This window comes from Felis catus, chromosome D3 (genome assembly GCF_018350175.1).
Source record: "Felis catus isolate Fca126 chromosome D3, F.catus_Fca126_mat1.0, whole genome shotgun sequence".
NCBI classification, from domain to species: domain Eukaryota; kingdom Metazoa; phylum Chordata; class Mammalia; order Carnivora; family Felidae; genus Felis; species Felis catus.
The window spans coordinates 69,040,218-69,063,791 of NC_058379.1; the positions used below are offsets into that span (position 1 = coordinate 69,040,218).

General features: G+C 40.1%; 1 protein-coding gene across 10 annotated transcripts in view; it reads right to left on the reverse strand.

The window, feature by feature from the left end:
• Window positions 1-23,574, reverse strand: part of DYM (dymeclin) — a 352,035-nt gene that overhangs the window by 237,693 nt on the left and 90,768 nt on the right. For all 10 annotated transcript variants that reach the window (XM_045042248.1, XM_045042249.1, XM_045042250.1 and 7 more), the window contains 2 exons: window positions 5,416-5,541; window positions 3,852-3,994 (listed from right to left, as the gene is read on the reverse strand). In XM_045042248.1, the coding sequence (XP_044898183.1) occupies window positions 3,852-3,994; window positions 5,416-5,541 (269 nt within the window). The remainder of the gene's footprint in view (window positions 1-3,851; window positions 3,995-5,415; window positions 5,542-23,574) is intronic.

Here is a 23,574-nt window from a genome sequence, read left to right on the forward strand (position 1 = left end):
CCATTAGAGAGTCTTAAAGATAGAGAACAAACTGAGGATTGATGGTGGGAGGTGGGTGGGGGATGGGCTAGATGAGTGATGGGTACTTGGGAGGGCAATTGTTGTGATGAGCACTGGGTGTTGTATGTAAGTGATGAATCACTGAATTCTACTCCTGAAGCCAATATTGCAGTATATGTTAAGTAACTAGAATTTAAATAAAAATTGGAGAAGAGAAAGATAATAAAGTGACTGCAAAACAGAAGGCATTCAGTAAACGACAGACGTGTTATTATAAACTGAATTCACATCTATCTTGAATGTAGACAAGGTATTAGCTGTTGGTCTTTAATTACAAACAAGAATCTATTGACAATCCACAAACGTAAGGCGCTCTGCTGGAGACTGCAGTGAACATGCTCGCATAAGTCAAGCACCAGCTGACGTACTCAGGACTCAAGTGGTGATCAGAAAGGACCAGAAAGCAAAGCTCAGGAGTCAAAGAAACTGAGCTCAAGTGCAAACCAACATCACCTCCTATGTGATCTTAGATAATAACCAGGAACATCTCTTCATCAATCACATTAAAAAGGTGAAATCATGTGTTTGACAAGGTTGCTACAAGAATAAAGTGAAATACACAAGAAGTCGCTCTATGACCTCTCAAGTGTTATATACATGTTAGTTCTCATTGTATTGCGTGTAGAGCCCTGGTGCGGAGGTGATGTCCATACACAGTAATCGTAACACAAAGCAGAGTGCTAAGTCCGCCACAGGAAAAGATCACCCCTGGCTAGGAGAGAACAGGAAATCTTCGTGGAGGAAGTGGTACCTGAGACAGCGCTTAACGGATGGACGGGCAGAAAAAAGTCAGAGAGGAGGAAACAGGATCGTAGGTGGAAGAGATAATCCAAGAAAGGACATGAAAGGGAGAAAGCGTAAGGCATGTAAAGAGTAACAGAGTTATGGCTAGAGTCTGAGAAACAAATACAGCAGTAGAATAACTAAAAATAAATCTGAAAAAGTGAGGATAAACCGGAGAAGGCCTTGCCTAACTCCTGTGAGGGTCCAGATGAGTGGTTCACCGCTCACCTAGCACGAGCAAGCTCCTCTTCCCTGCTAGTGCCAACAAAACTTTGCTATCCAAAGCTATAAAGTTTTCCAAAATAAGGCGCTCGGTTTCAAAGGAAATTAATCAAGTCAAACCTACCATACGTACACCGCTGCGACAGGAAATGGCTTTCTATAATCAGGAAAAACTCAATCCCGGTGAAGATAAATGTCACCCAAAAGAGTTTATATTTGGCTTTGGAGTATTTTTTTTTTTTCAGGGAGGAGCTTCCAAGTCATATTTTTCTTAAGCCGATGCTAAAGTAAGAAGATTCCCAGGGCACCTGGGTGGCTCAGTCGGTTAAACACCCCACCTTCAGCTCAGATCATGATCTCACAGTTTGGGAGTTCGGGCCCTGCATCAGGCTCTGCACTGCTGGTGCAGAGCCTGCTTAGCATGCTCTCTCTCCCCCTCTCTCTCGACCCCTCCCCTACTTTCTCTCTCTGGGTCCCTCTCTCAAAATAAATAAATAAACTTAAAAAAAAAAAAAGTAAGAAAATTCCTTAACTACCCACCAAAAGATCTTCAAAAGTGGTCATACAACTGAAGTCAAATGTTCTTGTAAACCTGACTGACTTTCACAGAATGTGGCTTAATTCAAAATTACGTGACTATTTTTCCTTTCTTATCCTTTTTGCAATAAATAATAAATAGCTGTACTTTTTAGGAAGAGAACATCCTTTTGCTGTTTTTTTGTAATCCTTTGAGTCACCTACTGTGAAATAATGAATAATCACTCCATCATGATTTATACCTTTATATGACTAATCTCATGAAGACGTAAGAAGGTACGTAAAATGTCTTGTGACTATAGCACACTAAAAATCTTAAGTCCATTTTAATGCCCTTAACTGAATATTAAATTTTTTTCACTGCCACCTCTCCCCCTGACTCTGAATGTTAAATTTTTCACTGGTGAGAAGAAAGGCCATAGAACCATTGCAAGTTATATGGAAATAACCTCAGAGATCATCTATTCCGACCTTCTCCTTCAACAGACAAAAAAACCCGGAAGCTAGGGAAATTAAGGGACTTCCTTCTGATACACTGCTAACTAGGTAGAAACAGCTCTAAAGTTTAAAAGGTTTTTGGCACCTGGTACTGATGACACCACATTCCCATACTGGACATTCTTCTGACGACACATAACTCCAAGAAAAACTAAACACTGCACACAAATCTATGTTTGCCCTTAAAAAACAAACAAAAAAAACAGAAAAGTGCAAAGAATTGGCATTGTTTCGAAGAAAGCAGTTAATGAACTTATACTATCTCTCCCCCCCCACCCCAAATCCCCAACCATACTGAAGTAATGGAAAATACTCAGCTTTTATAACCTCATACCAGTTTAATGATCGAAAAAAGAAAACACGAGAAGCCAGTGCTATGCTGCGTTCGGAAGCCATGAATGCCTCCCCATCAGAAACAAGGGCAGCGGGTAGGAGCAAAGCAGAGAACGAACTTCGGCGGGTCTGGCATGCTAGGGAGCCTGCTCAGCACGGAGGACAGAGCTAGGAGGGAGCACAAACGTAATTCAACCCACAGTGTTAAAAGAAATCAAAGGAAGGCAAATCTGGAAAGCCTGGCCCAGAGATCAATTCCAAAAGTCAACAGAGGTCTTAAAAAAAAAAATGTTTTTAATGTTTTATTTATTTTTGAGAGAGAGAGAGACAGAGTATGAGCAGGGGAGGGGCGGAGAGAGAAGGAGACACAGAATCGGAAGCAGGCTCCAGGGCTCGAACTTGTGAACCTCGAGATCATGACCTGAGCTGAAGTCGGATGCTCAACTGACTGAGCCAGTCAGGTGCCCAACAGAGGTCTTTTAACCCAAAGACGTTCCCAAGACTCATTACCTAGTACATTACCAAGCGGGACTACACTTCCACATCAAACTGCTATCCCTCGCAGTGTGGAGCGCACGCTGCAGCCAGCATTTGGCCGTGGGACTGGGCTCAATGTAGAGTTCCTTCAAACAGCCAAGCCCTGCACTACGCAAGGACGGCCTACGCGGCTGCTTTAGTAAGAGGCGCCTGCAGACCCTACAGCTGCCGCAATGCCAGCCTGGTTTCTGATTCTCCTTCAGAATAAAGCAGAAGGTCGGGTTCTGTGACTTCACACGACACGGGCCCGCCACGCTAACTAGAGAAAGGACCAGAGCTCCTGCTGCCACTCCCAGGGTCTTCACGGCCGACACCGTGAACCGGAAATGAGGCTTCACTGTCTGGGAGGGAAAGGTTTCCCTCAGTTAAAGAAATCTGCTTCCAATCTGATAAAACCCGTGTTTGTGCCACTCCAGAATTCAATACAAAATTCTTCAAAATGCGCTCATTTGTCACTGAATGAATAAAACACAGAGTCTAACAAGAAAACTACACCTAATTAGTCACGTAAGGTCCTGACCAATAAAGCCTCTAAAACAGCAGTGTCTCCTCATACAGCACAGCAGTAAAAGGTTTCCAAGACTTTAACTGTATAATACTGTGCAGCTAAAACGCACGCAATATATGTATTTATAAACATTATTCTTGGAAAGTGGTGTTTTACAGGTAAACAATCTATTCATTATTTGCATATATTTCACCGCATTAATCACTGCACTAAATGGACAAAATATGTTCAGTTACTTTCGGTATTTCGCATTCAGCCAGCTGCACAGGGCAATGTAACCATCAGTAGTGGCAGCCAAGCAAACACAGTTTCTTATGCCAATTAGACAAACTCTATCTACGCCAGAAAACTGACAAAACCTGATCAGACTTACTTGCTACTCCGGATGCGAGTCCATACAGCAGTCCGCCCCCATCGGATTGCTGTGGGAGAACGTGTGCTCCTGGAGGGGGCGGCTTCTCTTGTCTGATAAAGTTATACAATAGGGTTTTCACAAGTTTGCTGGTGTATGGAAGACTACACAAAAAGAAAAAAAGAAGAAAATCAAACCCGTGAAGTCGCCTGACTTTGTATAACAATCTACAGAATCTATTAATATTAAAGGGATTAACGCTTCGAAGGAACCTAGCACTGTTACATAACGGTGAAGATTGTGGGCTTTGAGATCAGACTTGAGGCTGAATTCTGGCTTTCCTGTTTCTATGCCACAGTTGTTGGTCAAATCACTTCAATTCTTGAGCTTCAGTTACCTTACTGGTAATCCCGTATAACAGGTGAGATACTATTAATTCAGGGTATTATACGGTACCTGGTGCTTGAAGGGAGATAGTACCGTAGAATCAGTAGGGAAACACAAGAATTAAGAAAGCATTAATACAAAAGACTACACATTTTAAGTATGAAATCATTCAATTTATGCATGCACACACAAGACACATATGCATACAGGTGGTTTAGATGTTAACACTCTTTGCTTTAAAGTAATGGAATGAGAGGAGAAGGGAGAGGACGCAGGTGAAAAGGGATACGTGTCCACAAATTAAGGTGATAAATCAATTCCTGCCATCTAGAGAAAACTCTGTAATAGAATCCTGAGCCAAAGCCCAGGCTCCTTCTCTATTATCAGCGGTTTTCAAATATATTCCAAAGAGCCCTAAGGGATTCTATGGCTGTGCCACAGAATACTCAAGGAGAGAGGTGACACACAGACAACCAAGGCAGCAAGGACGAGATGACGAAGACAGAGCTCCCATTCTCTGAGAACTTCCATCAAAGCTACTTGGTTTGTATCTGTTTTACAATCTCAAGTTCTGTGAAGACTGTGTCAATAGAAGGTGTGTGTGTGTGTGTGTGTGTGTGTGTGTGTGTGTGTATTTTGTATCTACTCCCAGCCCCCCATAAGGAGACTGTAAGTTTCTGCTCAAGAGCAGAGCCCCCCATCCTAACACATGTCAGGCACATGGTTGCCACACAATAAGTATCTGTGACCACGTGAAAGTAGGAACCGTCAGCTAAGAGGCTGCCGGAGTAGTCCAGACACAGGGTGACAGGGCAGAGATGATGGTCGTTTCAACGGGACTAGTGAGAGGGGGAGACTGAAAACAACTTCAGCAGACAGACATGACTGATGGGTGCTTACACATAGAGAATGATGCAGAAGGAAGAAGGAGGAGGACTTCAACGTTTCACTTCTACAAAGAAACCACTTGAGAAGGTAAGAAGCTGGGGGACGAAAGGGGCGGGGAGGACGGGCAGTTTAAACAGGAAAGCAGAAGTGGGTTACTTATGCGTGGGGTTTGGAGTGTGGACGGAATGACCGAAGGAAACGTTCGGCGGGACATCTGGGACAACGTTAAGGTTAGAGGACAAGACCCGAGACAGAGATTTGTACAATAAAAAAAAAAAAGAAGGTAGAAAAATGTAAAATAGAAACATACCATCGACCTCGCATCAAATACTTGTGACTGATGCTCTGTCGCAAAACCTCCTTGTGGAAGAGTTGGCAAGAAAGGAAAACCACCATTGTTGATACAGCTTCTACTGAGATTTCATATGTAATATCTCTGCAGAAACAGGAAGCAAACAGAATAATGATCACTTTGGAAGATTAGGACTGCTCTTTTCTAAATAAACTATACATTTAAAAACTCAATCTAGGGGCGCCTGGGTGGCTCAGTGGGTTAAGCGTCCGACTTCAGCTCAGGTCATGATCTCACGGTCTGGGAGTTCAAGCCCCGCATCGGGCTCTGTGCTGACAGCTCAGAGCCTGGAGCCTGTTTCGGATTCTGTGTCTCCCTCTCTCTCTGACCCTCCCCCATTCATGCTCTGTCTCTCTCTGTCTCAAAAATAAATAAATGTTAAAAAAAAAAAAATTTAAAAACTCAATCTAAATATTCAATACGTTTCTAGGTTACAAAGAAACACTAATGTGTTTTACCTAAAAATTAAGTCAGGCAAAAAGAGGAAAGCTTTTCCCAACCATTAGCTTTTGTACTCGGGTCAGGCATCCCACTACTTTCCTATTTTCCATTTCCAATCTCCTGCTGAATGACAAGTCCATTACTGTAGAATGGAAACAGTTAGCAGCAACGTTCTGCTTTGAAGATAAACCCTAAAACCTTAGGTTCATCCCTGTTTGGTTATAATGCAGAAACCCAATATTCAGATTGTCAAATTTAAGAGTAAGTCACAGTGCAAGGAAGAAAACAATGCCTTTTCGTGTTGATAATCACTTAACAATCAGAACAATGTATACCTTACAGCCCCCCATCTCTAGTGTCTGCTTCCATAAGGCCACCTCTGTATGTTCAGCAAAATATGGACAGTGAACAAATTATTCCTGTTTTATTAAGCATATTTCTATTATGAAGGACTACTCCTGTCCTCCCAAGATCATTAACTCTCTTTAGAAATAAGTCTTAGGTCAAAGAAAAAGGAAACAAGGTTTTGGCTGAGGAGGAAGCACAAAAAAGAATAAACGCATTAAGTAATCTTCAGTTGCTGCAAAAGTTTAAACATGATGATCACGGGGAACAGGAACAGATCAGGAAAGTGGAGATCTCAACAACACAACAAAAAGAGTAACAGCTCCGAAAGAATATCAAAATATTCTGACAGAACTAAAATATGCATGGAAATCCAAAAAAAAAAAACCCAAAAACAAACACAGAACAAAAACAAAACCCACTTAACATCTACTTAAGTGAGGCTCATTAAACAAATTAAATATGACCTGATTCTAGAATTGGGCACGCTTAAATTCTACCAGATATTTTAAGGGGTTACTGCTGACAGAAATCTCTTTTAAAAGCAAAGTATACAAAACAACACAAGAGGTCCATGCAATTTACATTATTACATAATGGATAAATCTCAGTTCTAATCAGAAATCTTACTTTTAAAGTACTATAGAAAAATTCTCTTTCCTGACATTTCTTTAACTGTCATAAATATTAACCACGTAAAATGCAATCCTATTTGTTCTTATTCCTTCAACTGAATGAAAGACAAGCCTGACACTGAAATCCAAAGAGGCACAGAGAACTCCCTTCAGACATAACTTGAATCGATCTTCTGCATGACACATCATAATGAAACTGGCAAAATACAAGGATAAAGAGAGAATTCTGAAAGCAGCTAGGGATAAACAGGACTTAACATACAAAAGTAGATACATAAGGGTAGTAGCAGACCTATCTACTGAAACTTGGCAGGTCAGATAGGAATGGCAGGAAAGCTTCAATGTGATGAACAGAAAAAACATGCAGCCGAGAATCCTGTATGCAGCAAGTCTGTCATTCAGAATAGAAGGGGACATAAAGGTCTTCCCAAACAAACAAAATGGAAGGAATTCATCACCACTAAACAGCCCTACAAGAGATCCTAAGGGGGATTCTGTGAGTGAAATGCTGCAAGGACCACAAAGTACCAGAGACACCACTACAAGCATGAAACCTACAGACATCACAATGACTCTAAACCCGTATCTTTCAATAATAACACTGAATGTAAATGGACTAAATGCTCCAACCAAAAGACGCAGGGTATCAGAATGGATAAAAAAAAACAAGACCCATCTATTTGTTGTCTACAAGAGACTCATTTCAGACCTGAGGACACCTTCAGCTTGAAAGTGAGGGGATGGAGAACTATCTATCATGCTACTGGAAGTCAAAAGAAAGCTGGAGTAGCTGTACTTATATCAGACAAACTAGACTTTAAATTAAAGGTTGTAACAAGAGATGAAGAAGAGCATTATATAATAATTACAGGGTCTATCCATCAGGAAGAGCTAACAATTATAAATGTCTATGCACCAAATTCGGAAGCCCCCAAATATATAAAACAATTAATCACAAACATAAGCAAACTTATTGATAAGAATGTGGTAATTGCAGCAGACTTTAATACTCCTCTTATAGCAATGGATAGATCATCTAGACAGAGAATCAATAAAGAAACAAGGGCCCTGAATGATACATTGGACTAGATGGACTTGAAAGATATATTTAGAATTCTGCATCCCAAAGCAACAGAATATTCTTTCTTCTCGAGTGCACATGGAACATTCTCCAAAATAGACCACATACTGGGTCACAAAACAGCCCTTAATAAGTATAAAAGAATTGAGATCATACCATGCACACTTTCAGATCACAATACTATGAAACATGAAATCAACCACAGGAAAAAAAGTCCAGAAAACCTCCAAAAGCATGGAGGTTAAAGAACAGCCTACTAAAGAATGAATGGGTCAACCAGGCACATAGAGAAGAAATTAAAAAATAAATGGAAACAAATGAAAATGAAAATACAACAATCCAAACGCTATGATATACAGCGAGGGCAGTCCTGAGAGGAAAAATACATTGCAATCCAGGCCTATCTCAAGAAAGAAGAAACATCCCAAATACAAAATCTAACAGCACACCTAAAGGAAATAGAAGCAGAACAGCAAAGACACCCCAAACCCAGCAGAAGAAGAGAAATAATACAGATCAGAGCAGAAATAAACAATATAGAATCTAAAAAAAAACAGTAGAGCAGATCAATGAAACCAAGAGTTGGTTTTTTGAAAAAATAAACAAAATTGATAAACCTCCAGCAAGGCTTCTCAAGAAGAAAAGGGAGAGGACCCAAACAGATAACATCACAAATGAAAATGGAATTATTACAACCCATCCCTCAGAAATACAAGCAATTATCAGGGAATACTATGAAAAATTATATGCCAACAAACTGGACAACATGGAAGAAATGGACAAATTCCTAAACACCCACATACTTCCAAAACTCAAACAGGAAGGAACAGAAAACTTGAACAGACCCATAACCAGCGAAGAAATTGAATCAGTTATCAAAAATCTCCCAAAAAATAAGAATCCAGGACCAGATGGCTTCCCTGGGGAATTCTACCAGACATTTAAAGCAGAGATAATACCTATCCTTCTCAAGCTGTTCCAAAAAATAGAAAGGGAAGGAAAAACTTCCAGACTCATTCTATGAAGCCAGCATTACTTTGATTCCCAAACCAGACAGAGACCCAGCAAAAAAAGAGAACTACAGGCCAATATCGCTGATGAATATGGATGCAGAAATTCTCAACAAGATACTAGCAAATCGAATTCAACAGCATATAAAAAGAATTATTCACCATGATCAAGTGGGATTCATTCCTGGGCTACAGGGCTGGTTCAATATTTGCAAATCAATCAATGTGATACATCACATTAATAAAAGAAAAGACAAGAACCATATGATCCTGTCAGTCGATGCAGTAAAAGCATTTGACAAAACACAGCATCCTTTCTTAATAAAGACCCTCGAGAGAGTCGGGATAGAAGGAACATACTTAAACATCATAAAAGCCATTTATGAAAAGCCCACAGCTAATATCATCCTCAATGGGGAAAAACAGAGCTTTCCCCCTGAGATCAGGAACATGACAGGGATGTCCACTCTCACTGCTGTTGTTTAACATACTGTTGGAAGGTCTAGCATCAGCAGTCAGACAACAAAAGGAAATCAAAGGCATCAAAATTGGCAAAGATGAAGTCAAGCTTTCACTTTTTGCAGATGACATGATACTCTACATGGAAAACCCAACAGACTCCACCAAAAGTCTGCCAGAACTGATACGTGAATTCAGCAAAGTCTCAGGATACAAAATTAACCTACAGAAATCAGTTGCATTCTTATACACTAAGAATGAAGCAACAGAAAGACAAATAAAGAAACTGGTCCCATTCACAATTGCACCAAGAATCATAAAATACCTAGGAATAAACCCAACCAAAGATGTAAAAGATCTGTATGCTGAAAACTATAGGAAGCTTATGAAGGAAATTGAAGAAGATACAAAGAAATGGAAAAACATTCCATGCTCACGGATGGGAAGAATAAATATTGTTAAAATGTCAATACTACCCAAAGCAATCTACACATTCAATGCAATCCCAATCAAAATTGCACTGGCATTCTTCTCGAAGCTAGAACAAACAATCCTAAAATTTGTATGGAACCACAAAAGGCCCCAAATAGCCAAAGTAATATTGAAGAAGAAAACCAAAGCTGGAGGCATCACAATCCCAGACGTTAGCCTCTACTACAAAGCTGTAATCATCAAGACAGCATGGTATTGGCACAAAAACAGACACGCAGACCAATGGAATAGAATAGAGACTCCAGAATTGGACCCACAAATGTATGGCCAACTAATCTTTGACAAAACAGGAAAGAATATCCAATGGAAAAAAGACAATCTCTTTTAAAAATGGTGCTGGGAGAACTGGACAGCAACATGCAGAAGAATGAAACTAGACCACTTTCTTACACCACTGACAAAAATAAACTCAAAATGGGTGAAGGACCTGAATGTGAGACAGGAAACCATCAAAACCCTACAGGAGAAAGCAGGAAAAAACCTCTCTGACCTCAGCCGCAGTAATTTCTTACTTGACACATCTCCAAAGGCAAAGGAATTAAAATAAAAAATGAACTATTGGGACCTCATCAAGATAAAAACGTTCTGAACTGCAAAGTAATCAATCAACAAAACTAAAAGGCAACCAATGGAATGGGAAAAAATATTTGCAAATGCCATATCAGACAAAGAGCTAGTATCCAAAATCTATAAAGAACTCACCAAACTCTACACCCGAAAAACAAATAATCCAGTGAAGAAATGGGCAGAAGACATGAATAAACACTTTCCTAAAGAAGACACCCAGATGGCACATGGCAACAGGCACATGAAAAGATGCTCAACGTCATTCCTCATCAGGGAATGCAAATCAAAACCACACTGAAATATCACCTTACGCAGGTCAGAGTGGCTAAAATGAACAAATCAGGAGACTATAGATGCTGGAGAGGATGTGGAGAAACGGAAACCCTCTTGCACTGTTGGTGGGAATTTAAACTGGTGCAGCGACTCTGAAAAAGTGTGGAGGTACCTCAAAAAATTAAAAATAGATCTACGCTGTGACCCAGCAATAGCACTCCTAGGAATTTACCCAAGGGATACAGGAGCGCTGATGCATAGGGGCACTTGTACCCCAATGTTTATGGCAGCACTTTCAACAATAGCCACATTATGGAAAGAGCCTAAATGTCCATCAACTGACGAATGGATAAAGAAATTGTGGTTTATATATACAATGGAATACTACTTGGCAGTAAGAAAGAATGAAATAGGGCCTTTTGTAGCAACGTGGATGGAACTGGAGAGTGTTATGCTAAGTGAAGTAAGTCAGGCAGAGAAAGACAGATACCATATGTTTTCACTCTTATGTGGATCCTGAGAAACTTAACAGAAGACCAGGGGGGAGGAGAAGGGGGGGGGAGTTACAGAGAGGGAAGGAGGCAAACCATAAGAGACTCTTAAATACTGAGAACAAACTGAGGGTTGATGTGGGGGGCAGGGGAAAGGGGAAAATGGGTGATGGGCACTGAGGAGGGCACTTGTTGGGATGAGCACTGGGTGTTGTATGGAAACCAATTTGACAATAAGTTATATATAAAAAATAAAATAAATGAAATAAACTTTTTGTGGAAGAGTAAACATGGCCAAGTCAACCTTGAAAATGAAGAGTGATGAGAGGGCCTTTCACTACCAGGTATCAAGCCATGCTATGCAGCTGTAACAATAAAAACAGCATGGTGTTTGCACACACGAAGAAACAGACAAACGAAAGAAATCCACCTACAAACCAAATGTATGGCTCACACCTGCGGTGTAGACATAAACAATATACAGTAAAGATGGATCCACAAATCAATGAGGACAGAAGAGATTGTACAGAAGACTGGCTCATTTCACAAAGAAAACAATGATGGATCCCTATCAAAGACCTACTACAGACAGATTAAAGACCTGGAGGTGAATGGTAAAGCTAAAGTTAACACAAGAAAATGTACGCTAAGTTTCTAACAGAAGGACAAAAAAAGGACTTCTTAAATAAAAGCCTAAGAGCACAAACCACAAAGCCAAAAAATACATTTAATCACATCAAAATTCAGGATTACTGCTCAACAAATGAAACCTTGGACAAAGGTAACAGGCAGATGATACAGAGAAGAACAAGAAACTAATATCTAGAATATTGCCAGCAACTCCTGCAAATGGCCAAGAAAAAGGTGAGAACTCCACTAGGAAATAAGAACAAAATATATAAACAGTTTAAGACAGTGTGATATCCCTTTATGCTGTAGAAAACAAAGTACCGGCAGGCATATGATGATATATAAACCCTCATGTACTGCTGATAAAAATATTAACCAGAGAAATCATCTTTAGAGAGCAACCCATGACCCAAATATGTATATATGCCAAAGAAAAATTCACAGCAACTGGCTGAGGACTGTGCTAGGCAAACTCTAAAACAACCCCCAATAATCCCTGCTTCCTGCTATTCATATGCTCTTATGTACTGCCTCCCCTTGAGTATAGGCTGAATCCAATAACTCACTTTTAACCACTTTCAAGGGACGATTATCTTACAAAGCAACTATAGCTTGTGCTGGGTACCCTCTCTTGCTCTTTTTTTTTCCCTTTCTGTGGGAGAAGCTAACCACCCTGTTGTGAGCTGACATATGCAGACATCTACCTGGCAAAGAACTAAAGGAGGCCTCCAGTCAACAGCCAGTGAACATCTGAGGCCCTCAGTCCAATTTCCCTAGAGGAACAGAATCCTGCCAACAGCAAATGAGAAATCAAGAAAGCAGGTCTCTCCCTCCCTAGCTGAGGCTTCTGACGAGACCACAGCCCCACCAATAAGCTCAACTACAACCTCAAGAGGTATCTGGGTCAAGAGGCACCACGCCAGCTGTGCCTGCACTCCTGATCCTAACAAACTATGAAACAATTCATTACTTGTGGTGTTACAAAGTTGGAGAAAGCCCTGGTGTCCATCACTGAGGAACTGGGTAAGTAAAATGTGGTGGATACACACAATGAAAGTTTTAACAGCAGCAGACTAGATGTTCATTTAGTGTCACGGGTAACGTTTAAGAACAGTTCTGAGAGGAATAAGTAAACAGAATGAGTTCTGTAACAATTCTATTTATGTACATTAAAAATACATGTACATGTAACATTTAGTTGAGCATATACATATAAAAATAATGCATTAAACACATTTCAAATGGCTGTTTACGGGAAAGAAGAACAGCACGGAATGGGGATAAATGGGAATAAATGAACAGATGAATATCAAATGGAGGGAGAGATGGACCTCACATGAAGCAGGGATGACAGTTAGCCTTGAACTGAAGAATATGGTCTATTCAACCCTATGCCTCATGTGTCCAAAATCAGAGACAGTGGGACAAAGGGGTGCATCAGAGGTTGGGAGACATATTGACATGGAGAAATACTTTGACCAACCCAGGAAACAAAGAACATGCAATAAATTATCCAGCTAGAACATTATGAGGACCGCAATGAAAACACTGACAACAGGAATGGAAAAGAGCAACCAGACTTGAATGATACGGAACAAAATAAAACTAATAGCACTCAGTGACAGACGGTATGCTTAACGTGGGCAAAAAAGGCTAAGACTAATCAAAGAACACAGGCTTATAGATTTAGAACTCATGGTGTATCAACCTAAATCAAGAACACTGCAAATGGACAATCACTTTACACATATTTACGTGTATTGAAAACGTTCCCTTCTATTCCTAGTTTTCTAAGTTTTTTTTTTTTTCATGAATGGATGTTGAATTTAGTCAAATGCTTTTTCCACACTTACTGAGATACTCATATGGCTTTTCTAATTTGTTCTGCCAATATGGCATATTGTGTTGATGGATTTTCAAGTCTTAACAATATCACATTCGTCCGATAAGCCCCACTTGTTTATGATGCTATGCCCTTTATCATATATTACTGGGTGCAATTTACTAATTTTTTAAAAAGATATGTTTCTCCTACATTGATAAGACACACTAGTCTGTAACTTTTTTTTTTTTTAATTTTTTTTTTCAACGTTTATTTATTTTTGGGACAGAGAGAGACAGAGCATGAATGGGGGAGGGGCAGAGAGAGAGGGAGACACAGAATCGGAAACAGGCTCCAGGCTCCGAGCCACCAGCCCAGAGCCCGACGCGGGGCTCGAACTCACGGACCGCGAGATCGTGACCTGGCTGAAGTCGGACGCTTAACCGACTGCGCCACCCAGGCGCCCCTGTAACTTTCTTTTTATGTAATGTTCGTTAGGTTTTAGTATCAGGGTTATGCTAGCCTTACAAAACACATTACTCATCTGCTTCTGGGACGTACTTTATTGAAATATTTGCCTCGCGACATAATATTGAGCAAAAATGGTAGAACATTATGTATTATATGAATGAATACACATGCAGGTGCTAACAGGCAAAAAATAAAAAAAGCAATCTTGAGAGATGAGATTACAGGTGACTATTTTTATTATTTTTAATTTAAACTTTTTAAATAGGAAGAGCATGAAGAAAATGAATATAAGAAATGTTTGCTCCCAAATGGCTGTGCCTACTGGGAAATTTCCTTGAGAAACAAAATCATAGTGATGACGGTCTGAGGATAATGTCTAACCTCATTTTAACCATAGGTCTTCTTAATGATACCCCTCTTACTTCACTGTGAGCAATCAAAGTAACAAAGCTTTGTAACTAGGGAAAAACAATTTAGCAGGAGAGTGCCTTAGTGCTTGTAGATTGCAATTGACAAACTAACAGACTGAGTGGTTCACAAAGCACAGAAATTTATTTCTCACAGTTCCAAAGGCCCAAATCAAGGCACCTGCAAATTCAGTGTCTGATAAGAGCTGGCTTTCTGGGTTCACAAACAGTGAGCTTTTTTTTTTTTTTTTTTGAATTTTTTTTATTCTTGTTTTTTAAGTAAGTTCCATGCCCAGCGTGGAGCCCAATATGGGGCTTGAACTCATGACCCTGAGATCAAGACCCGAGTTGAGATCAAGAGTCGGATGCTCAACTGACTGAGCCACCCAGGTGCCCCTGACAGTGAACATCATTTTGCTGTGCCATCACACAGTGGAAGGGGGACAAGGAAGCTTTCTTGGGTATCTTTTACATGGGCACCAATCCCATTCATGAGGGCTCTGTCCGCATGACCTAATCATCCCCCCCAAATACCATCACCTTGTAGGTTAGGTTTCAACATAAGAATTTTGGAAGGACACAAGCATTCAGATCACAGCAATGAGTCAGCCACACTTGTATTACTTAGGGCTCTGCAGAGAAAGAGAATCAATAGTATAGGAATAGATATAGACAAAAAGAGATTGACTATGAAGGACTGACTCACACAATTATGGAAGTTGAGGGGTCCATTACTTGCCATCTGCAAGGTGGACGCTCAGGAAAAGCCTGGTACAGTTCCAGTCCAAACCCAAAGGCCTGAGAACCACAAAAACCCCAGGCTAAGTCGGAAGGCCCAAGAATCAGGAGGACCAATGTCTAAGGACATGAGAAGATGGACGTCTCGGCTAAAGCAAGAGAGTAAATTTATCTCTTTCCTCCACCTATGTGCTTTATCCATCCCTCAAAGGACTGGATGACACCAGCATGGGTGAGTATGATCTTTTTCACTAAGTCTACTGATTCTAATGCTAACTACTTCTGGAAACACACTCACGGATACACCCAGAAATAATGAAACCATGTCTGACCTCTAGGCACCCCTCAGCTCAGTTAAGCTGTCACACAAAATTAACCATCACACTTGCCAATCAAAGATGTAAGTTACACTTTTAAATACTGGCTGAGGGCACAGAGTCACAGATTCAGTCTCATTGAAAGCATATATTTTGTTGTTGTTGTTGAAAGCATATTTGAAAGACTTTGTACGTAGAAATTTTGTTCCTTCGTAAGAAACAAACAGCATTCTAACACAGACACCTAGTTTTTAGTGACTATCCAAAGCAAATACACATTTCAGTAAAAACTTTTTACTCAAGATAAAGCTAGCACATACATTCTGATTTCCAAAATAGCCTATAACTATGAGCCAAAACCAAGACTTCCCATATGTCAATACACCATTTACTATGAATAAAAATATAAGATTTAGAGAACCAAAAGGAACTAATGCCTGAAAAGAAGGGCATCTAGCGTCTCTTTGTTTGCATAGACTAAAAAACAGTTCAAACACACGGTAGTCACTCAGATTTGATCATGATGGAGACCACAGTGATCTCTCTTGTGAGGCATCTACTGAAGAGCTGAGCAGCCACTTCTTATCTGTAAATCATTGTTATACAAGTTAAGAATGGGACTTCATCAGTACAATACCAAACACACAGTGGTACACGTACTGTCCAGACAACTGCACAGTCTGCTTTCAGAAGGAAAAAAAAAAAAAACACCTGAATCTACACCTCAGACCCTATATACTAAAAGAAATCCCAAATAGATCAGAAGATTAAATCTTAAAAAAAAAAAAAAAAAGAAAATCCTAGGGGCCAAGACGGGAGATTCTCTTAAAACATGCTTTAAAGAAGGCCTTTTGGTGCTTCTATTTTAGAGGGACAGACAAAAATGCTGTGCAGTAAGTGAAAAGGTTGTAAGTGCCCTGAAGAAAATAAGGCATGAAGGTTGGATAAGGAGTACCCGGTTAGGGTGGTTAGGAATAGTGAGGCTAAGCTGCTACTATAGAAGTCCAAAATGAGGTTTCAAACCAGATCAAAGCTCATTTCTCTGCCACTTAGCAGTCAGATCAAGCAGGATCTACTTAGTAAGATCACTCAAAGGCTCTGCCGGCAAGGAAGCTCGGTCACCCTTTGCATGTGCTTCCAAGTTTGTTCCGGTTACCATTTCCCACCAGAGAGAAGGGAGAAAAGTGCACTCCAAGGAGAGTCATTTCTTTTTAAATAACGTAAGCGCTGTATGTATCAATTCCTCCGGTACACCCATAGCTAGCTGGCAAGCGAGCCTGAGAAACGTCATCTCTGCCTGGACAACCACTGCCCAGCCAAAGGCTAATAAAGAGAAGAATGAATTTGAGGGACCACTGACAATCTATCACAGATGTGTTACAATTTTAAGTAAGAAGACTCAACACGAAGCTGACTTTTGAGCAAAGACTTGAAAAAAAGCAAGGAGGCACGGGAAGAGTCTGCCAGGGAGAGGGATAAGCGCATGCAAAGGCCCAGAGATAGGAACATGCCTAGCATATTTAAGGAATGCCAAAGAAGCCAGTGGGGCTACAATGAAATGTGCAAGAAGGCAAGTAGAAAGAGAAAGGGTCAAAAATGTTAACAATGAGCCAGTTTATACATCCGAAGGCCTAGAAGCTATCAACGATGGATAAATTAAGACTCTTAAAAGTCGTTTTTGAAAATTTACCACGTCAAAACAAAAGCGTGCTATGAGCAAATAAGTCAAGTCAAAAGGCAAATCTAGAGGGGCGCCTGGCTGGTTTGGTTGGTAGAACTTGCAACTCTTGACCTCAAGGCTGTGGGTTCGAGCCCCACACCGGTGTAGAGATTACTTAAAAGATTCAAATCTTTAAAAAAAAGAAAGGCAAATTTAGGAAAAAAAATACTTTAAATTCATATCACAAAGGGGCAATAGGAGTCCTATAATTAGATGGTAATGACAGTTTCACAACTTGTGTGAATTCACTAACGACCATCTAATAATACACTTTCGAGGGGTAAATCTGGGGGTATCTGAATATCCTCATAACAATAATGAGAAAGCTCTTTAAATGCTTGTGTACAAAAGCTGACTGGAAAAAGAAGAAAGTTCAAAAGAGTATGTATAATTTCCCATCTTTTGTGTGACTGCAGGGAGATATAAGAATCTGTGCTCATAACTGCATATGCATCGCATGAACATCTTCGGGAAGGATACAGAAGAGACTAAGAACAGTGGTTACTTATGGAAGCAAACAGAACAGCTGGAGGGATGCGGAACCAGAAGAGGCAGTAGACTGTTCACTTAGGTATTTGGATATTTTAAAAATATGCTCTCAGATTAAATTAATCAAGAACTAAAAACAGAGGACTGTCATAAATGTTAAAATTAAACTTTCATTGATTCACATCTGCTGACATATTGAAATAAGAGCAAACAAAAACTTAAATCACATTGTGCTATGATGTAGAAGTCAGTGATCCAAAATTAGGAGACTCAGGGTCTGCCTCTAAGCTCTCTAGTAAACTCATTCTGTTAGCACCAGGTGTTGTATGGAAACCAATTTGACAATAAATTTCATTAAAAAAAAAAAAAAACAAAAAAACCTCATTCTGTTAATTTTAACAAATAATTCCTCTGGGTCTCAGCTTTCCTATTTTTAAATTTGTTTTTAATGTTCATTTATTTTTGAGAGAAGCAGAGACAGAGTGTGAGCAGGGGAGGGGCAGAGAGAAAGGGACACAGAATCCGGAGCAGCCTCCAGGCTCTGAGCAAGCTGTCAGCACAGAGCCTGACGCGGGGCTTGAACTCACAAAATGCAAGATCATGACGTGAGCTGAAGTCGGACGCTCAACCAACCGAGCCACCCAAGCACCCCTCAGCTTTCCTATTTTCAAATAAGTACTTTGGGCAAAATGATCTCTACTGTCATTTCTTGCTGTAACTTTCTATAATGCTCAAAAAAAGGAATTCAGGGAAATGTCAGATGTCTGTGAAAACAAAATTTTAAATCTATTAATTGGCCTATCCTAAGTGCCAAATAATCAGGGAAAAGAGCCAGACAGGCCAATAGTACTTAAAAGAAACCAAAATGGTACCATGCTGAGTGTGGTGGTTTTTCAAAGATGAAAAATGTTTTAAGCTAACAGGTCTTTCTTGTTTTAATGTCCTTGTATGATCTTCAGAAGATCTGCATCACACAATCGCCAAAACAAAGTCAACTTTAAAAAGCCAAAGTGTTGCTCTGGCTGCCATATTATCCCAAGAACTTTCCACCATCTGGGCTGGAAACGTCCTAAAACAAACTACTGTTGGAGCAAGTTATTAATTTCATGTGAAGAAAAAAAGGACAGGCGCCTTGACCTTGCACTGCTCTGCTAGGGCAGAGTGGAACACTTGGATAAAGACAAAAGCCTTCATGAAATGGGTGTTAGTGTTGGCTAAGGACAAAGTCAACGAATACGGAGGAGAAAAACATCCTCCTTTTTTACTTACTATTGGATAAGAAAACGGACAGTACTGTAAATGGAACATATGTTTAACACAAACAACTGACAAATTCAAAGGACTGAGACCAAAGTTTAGAATTATCACTGTCACGCCACCAAGGATACTGTGAAGGTAAAATACGAGGAAAGACTAAGAAGGAGTGCAGTGTATCACAGATGCTGTCAGTAGTTTTGGGGCTGGTTTTAAAAGTGAACAAAATCAAAGACACAGTAATACCTTTTGTTTATACAAATCTTAATAGTGGAACAGAAAGTGCCTGGAGACTAGGAGTCAAAAAAAATCTGGATTCTAGTCTCAGAACTGTCACTCATTACCTTCATAAGCCACCTCACCTGTCGACTTCATCTTATGTAAAAATCAAGGGGGCAGATCAAATAAACTCAAATATCCATTCCGTCTTTTCGTGGTTTCTTAAAGAGCCAGTGCTCTACATGTAACAATGCATCAAACGCATCAATAAAATATAGCCACATAACTTCTTGAAATGGTTACATGGATGTCCAGACTCCAATTATGCCAACTTAAAATGTTGCATTCATAAAACAAGAACCAGAGGAAAAAGAGTTCTCAGGAATTGAAAATGATTGCTAAACCATCTCACTCGTAATGAGAAAATACATGTAAGAATCACACTACGATTTCCATTTTTAATTTACAAAAAAGTTTATGCAATATTTGGCAAGGCTCTGGTAAATGATTTTGGTGAGACTATAATTGGTATAATCTAGGGTGCCTGGGTGGCTCAGTTGAGCGTCCAACTTCAGTTCAGGTCATTTTCTTGCAGTTGATGGGTTCGAGCCCCACACCAGGCTCTGTGCTGACAGCGTGGAGCCTGCTTGGGATTCTCTCTGTCCTCTCTCTCTCTCTCTGCCCCTTCCCCATGCTCTCCCTCTCTCTCTCAAAATAAATAAATAAATTTCAAAAAATAATAATTGATATCATCTCTTTAAGGGACAGTTTGGGTTTTTTAACCAAATTTATATTCTTATCAAATTTTAAAATGTACACACTTAATACCAATTCTAAACTTGTATGATGGCTGTATCTGTACACATGCATGAAGTTAATTTATGTACATGTAGTATATCACAACAATGGAATATTATTTGGTGCTAAAAACGAATGAGCTATAAAGCCATGAACACGGAAGAACCTGAGATGAATACTGCTAACAAAGCTAACTGGAAAAGGCTACATACTGTACGGTTCCAACTGTATGACATTCTAGAAAAGGCACAACTAAGGAGACAGCAGAAGGATCAGTGGTGGCTACGGGATGAACAGGCAGAGCACAGAGGACTTTCAGGGTAGTGAGTCTACTCTTATAATACTATTAATGGTGGATCCAGGTCATTTCCCGTTTGGTAAAACCCATTCTACGTATGATGCACGAAGAGTGAACCCTAATATAAACCGTGACTTTGGGTGATAATGATGTGTCAATGTAGGTTCCTCGACTGCAGCAAATGTCCTGCTCCGGGGTGGGATGTTGCAGGGGGGTAGGAGTGCTACACGAGTGCGGGGACAAGGATTAGATGGGAATTCCCTGCATTTTCTGCTCAATTTTGCTGTGAACCAAAAACTGCTCAGAAAACTAAAGCCTACTAATTCAAAGGAAAAGAAATATCATTATTTAGAAATATATATATATACATAAAGGTATAATAACGGTAAAGATTTCTATAAACCACCCAAACAGTTAAACATCAAAAATGACGGTCTCTGGGGAGGAAAGAAATCAAAGGGATAGGACAAACAGCATTTGTTCTCATCATAAGCCCTCTGTGCTGTCTGTTTTTTTCCAAAGCCATGAGCACACATGGATTACCATTAAAATAATTCCATCAGGGGTGCCTGCGTGGTTCAGTTGGTTAAGGGTCTGACTCTTGGATTTCAGTTTAGGTCATGATCTCTCGCTCATTCATGTGTTCAAGCCCCGTGTTGGGCTCTGTGCTGACAGTGTGGAGCCTGCTTGGGATTCCTCTCTCTCTCCCTTTCTCTCTGCCCCTACCCTACATGCATGCACGCTCTCACTCTCTCTCAAAATAAATAAATTAAAAAATAAAATAAATAAAATAATTGCATCAGTATCAATGGCTAGTATTAAATATCCATGTGTAATGTAATCTGGATTATACATGTATATAATATACATGTGTAATGTAATCTGGAAAAGAAATTACTCTGTCAAGAATTAACTTATGTAAGTGACACAAAATTAAAAAGAAAAAAAAAATCAATTCTTTGCTTGAAGAATTAAACTTTGCAATTATTACTATCAAACTTCCTCATTCATACTTTGCTATCCATGTACTAATAACAGCAAGAGAAATTAACAAATGTATTCCGTGCCAGTCTTGGTTTTATGACGGTAAAAATTCTTTGAAGGCAGAGAGTCAGTGTTTTCAGGGCCACCTAAGAATCCTGCAAACTGACCTTAGGAAATGCATATCCCTTCTACTCCAGAGACATCATATGGAAGATCAAAGGGCTAGGCTAAAGAAAAGCTGAATTTTCGTTCTAAAAATCCAACGATTATCTGGCTCATAACCTGCAAGGAAAATATGCAAACAGGCAAAATGATAGCCAGGACTCAGGACCCCACTTCTGCTGCTGCTAATCTTTCCCACCAAAGGCCAGGTTGGCACCAGTCCTCCCGGGCAGCCAAACACGACAGACAGAAACTCCCTTCAGTTCCCACATGATTCAGCCTTGTTCTCTGCAATCTCAGACATCATGTGCCCTCTGCCCACTATACTTGTTGGTGACCCAGTGCTGCTCCTTTTCACTGAGAAGTCTAAAATAGGAAAATTAACTCAGAGAGCAAATGTATTCAGTGTTTTTCTTGAGTACTCAGGATGCATAAGACAATACACTTTTATAATCCTAAAGCATTTTAAAATGTACAAAAGCATCTTCAAGTGCACTGCTCTGGCAACACAGTAGGCAGTGAGAACACCAGGCAGACCTCATCCCAGGTTCAGGGGCTCCCCCTCAGCCGCTGGCCACTCCACTGCATCTAAGGACATGATGTACGGCTTGGCTGTTCCTCCAACAGCCACAGGAGTTGATCGCCAAACTCATGCACTTCAATTTCCTTATCTAAAATGCTGAACAGCTGAACTAGATGTCTTCAAATGTCTTTTCCAAGTATCAATTTCTGGTCTGATCTATTACCCCTAACTTTAAAATGAGAAAACTGAGACGTAGAGGACATCGCCTGTTAGTAGAAGAGTTGGGATTCGAGCCCGATCTTCTGGATTCAGAATTAGTAATGTCTTTTCCTTACCACACAGTATGTCCTATACATCTTAACAATCAGTTGTGCAATTATGAGCAATCTGAGCACATAACTTATAAAATCAACATGATTTGTGGTACTGGAGGTGTTTTAGTCAGACTTCCATCAACATGGTAGACCTCTACATATTTTTTTTAAATATTTAGCTGAGAACCCCCCTCCTCGCCACACCAGACTTCAGTAAACATGGTCAAGGTTTGGATAGTTTTTAAGAACTTAACTGAGATCCACCCCCCTCCTCACCACACCAGAAATCAATTTTCAAACTAAAAAGCTGTTGTGAACTTAATATATAATACCGTCTTGGCATATGAAAATGCTATCACCTTTAATTCAGAGCACGTAATGACAAAAATCCCTAATTCAATCAGAAAGCCATACTAGGCATTTCCCTACAGCACCTACAACTTGAACACAGACTTGCTCTTTCAGCTACCTGCTCTGCTGAGGCTGGATTTGGAGAAGGGTTTAGGTGTTAACATGCAGGGCTTCTACACAAAGGCATTTTGTTGATAGTCTAGTAGCCCTTCACTGCCAGCAATGGGTCCTCTAGTTCCCTCACTGTCCCCATCAACTGTAGACTTCATAAAGTAACTGTTCATGGTTTTTCACACTCTCAAACCTTCTCAATGGTAGCACCAAAGTTTTCGAATTTTCCAATTTTCCACAGGATAACATCTAAGCCAGTATCATTAGTTTATGGGTCAAATAAATATGCATTTCGTATCATTTTATTACATTTCGGAAACCCTATGGATAAAGTGATTTAACAAATAAGATTCTTATTCAGTTTCATCCCTTCCCAAACACTTCCAGAATGGATTTTAGAAAAACAGCTCTAAAAGTACCTTCTTTTACATCTTAATAAACAGAGAACTCTAAACATAGTCAAATCGTCAGTCTTTCTAAAATTCAAGTCTTTGCCCCATCAAACAACACAGTCCATCCCTAATCTCCCACAAACCCTCTGCTCTAATCAAGCTAGTGGACTTATGAGGACGCCTGGGTGGCTCAGTAGGTTGGATGTCCAACTCTTGATCTCAGCTCAGGTCATGACCCGAGGGTCGTGGGATTGAGCCCCATGTTGGGCTCCACACTGAGCATGGAGCCCCCTTGGGAATCAGTCTCTCTCTCTCTCTCTCTC